This window comes from Nannospalax galili, unplaced genomic scaffold, assembly GCF_000622305.1.
Source record: "Nannospalax galili isolate Female #2095 unplaced genomic scaffold, S.galili_v1.0 scaffold10209, whole genome shotgun sequence".
Lineage (NCBI taxonomy): Eukaryota > Metazoa > Chordata > Mammalia > Rodentia > Spalacidae > Nannospalax > Nannospalax galili.
Window position 1 is genome coordinate 1 of NW_008359458.1, and position 1829 is coordinate 1829.

Sequence of the window (1829 nt, forward strand, 5' to 3'; positions counted from 1 at the left end):
CTGGGTAGAAGCCGGTCACCAAGCAGTCCAGCAGGTTGTGCTGCTGGAGGATCAGGGTCCTCTCTGGGTACACTGTCACCTCTGGTTGCACTGGATGAGAAAGAAAATGCGACCTTGTGAAGGAAAGCCACCAATCAGGGTAGATCGTCTTTAGGGACTGTCATTCCCTAATCCATTTCCCAGAAGAGCCAAGTGGAAACCAGAAGGGTAGATATCTAAGCACCACAGACTGAGAAACAGATGTAAGGATGACCCCAGGAGGGCTTACACTGTATGGTCTGAGTCCCCACGATCACCCATTCTACTTGAGAGTACACCAGTCCTCAGAGTTCCCAAGAACCTTGGGGTGCTAAGACCAAGACCATGGTGTCCTGGCTTGTGAGGCGTGAGTCACAGCTGAGGACAGAACATATTCACTGGCTCCCCATTCATCCTGAAGCATAAATTGCCTAACATAAGCAGGCAGGCAACATGGCTCAGTGGGTAGAGGCACCACTGCCAACCCTGAAGACCTGAGTTCAACCCCCAGGACCCGCATGGTGGAAGGGAAAACCTGGGTGGTTCAAATTGTTCTCTGGCCTTCACACACACAGGCAATAATAATAATAATGATAATAATAATAATAATACCAAAAATAAATATAATTCAAAGCATTTTTAAGTGCCTTTCATCAAAAAGGTTCCTGTGGCGAAGATTCTTGACCCCACCTCTACTCACCGTTTCTCCCCACCATGAAGGGGGCCCCAAGCCTGTAGTTACGTCTGCAGACCATGTTGACAGATGCCCTGCTTCTCTCCAGGAGATCGAGGCGTTTGTTCCACTGCTGGGCATCAGGCTCCCCCAGCTCTGTCAACGCCACAAACATCCCCACATCACTGTCAAAATGTAAATACTCCACCAAGTTGAAGATGAACCTGACCACAAAGCGTACCTTCTCTGTCCCATTGGTGAAGTAACAGTCAGCCTTTGCCTGAATGACAAAATCCTCTGGGAAACCAGAAAAAAAGATCAGGAATCAGCTTCACCTCTAGAAAATCCCACACCTGGTACATGAAGTTGGACGATGTGGATTTGAGAAGAGGACTTTTGACTTAGATGTTTAAAAGCATAATGTAGTGATGGTGGTGGTGGTGATGGTGTTTTGGTCCTTTTGAGACAGGGTCTCCTGTAGCCCCAGCTGGCCTTTTAACTCACTAGGCAGACCAGGCTGACCTTGAACTCACAGAGATCCGCCTGCCTCTGCTGGCCTGCCTCTGGGATTAAAGGCGTGTGCCACCTGCCCCACCTAAACACGTTTTTTTTTGTCTTTATTTACTGATATGTAATTGTCAGTGTTCATAGTGCCAGATCGAAAAAACAGTAAAAGACAAATACCCTTTAATACAAAAGCAGCAGCATCTTTTTAGAAACCAGCTTAACTACCCTGGTGTGTCAGAACTACTTTAATTAACAGAGAATACGGGCTACCTCATGTATTCAAAATGATCAAAGCAGCTAGTGCTTACTTGACAGATAATGGAAACTGGTAGTCCAACAGAGGATACACTCAGGCAGCACAGCCACTGAGGGTCACATGTACTCAGCACTCCTGTTCTTAACAGGACTTAGGGCTCATGGCAGTTCTTGACGATATGTTTTAGAGATGTTGCCTTTATTCTTACAGCTAAAAATGGTTAAATACACCTATTTTCCCACTGTGATGGTGCATGCCCTAAATCCCAGTACTCAGGAGGCAGAGGCAGGTAGATCTCTGTGAGTTTGAGGGGTCAGCCTGGTCTCTACAGTGAATTCCAGGTCAGCCCAGGGCTGCATAGTGCGATCCTGCCTC

At 47.1% G+C, this 1829-nt stretch overlaps 1 protein-coding gene across 1 annotated transcript in view; it reads right to left on the reverse strand.

Moving 5' to 3' along the window:
• Positions 1-4: 4 nt before the first annotated feature.
• Positions 5-1829, reverse strand: part of LOC103725871 (patr class II histocompatibility antigen, DO beta chain-like) — a gene marked incomplete at its 3' end in the record, with an annotated part of 2638 nt that continues 813 nt past the window's right edge. Inside the window, exons 3-4 of the mRNA XM_017795625.1 lie at positions 719-1018; positions 5-90 (exon numbers count right to left, since the gene is read on the reverse strand). Of these exons, the coding sequence (XP_017651114.1) occupies positions 5-90; positions 719-1018 (386 nt within the window). The remainder of the gene's footprint in view (positions 91-718; positions 1019-1829) is intronic.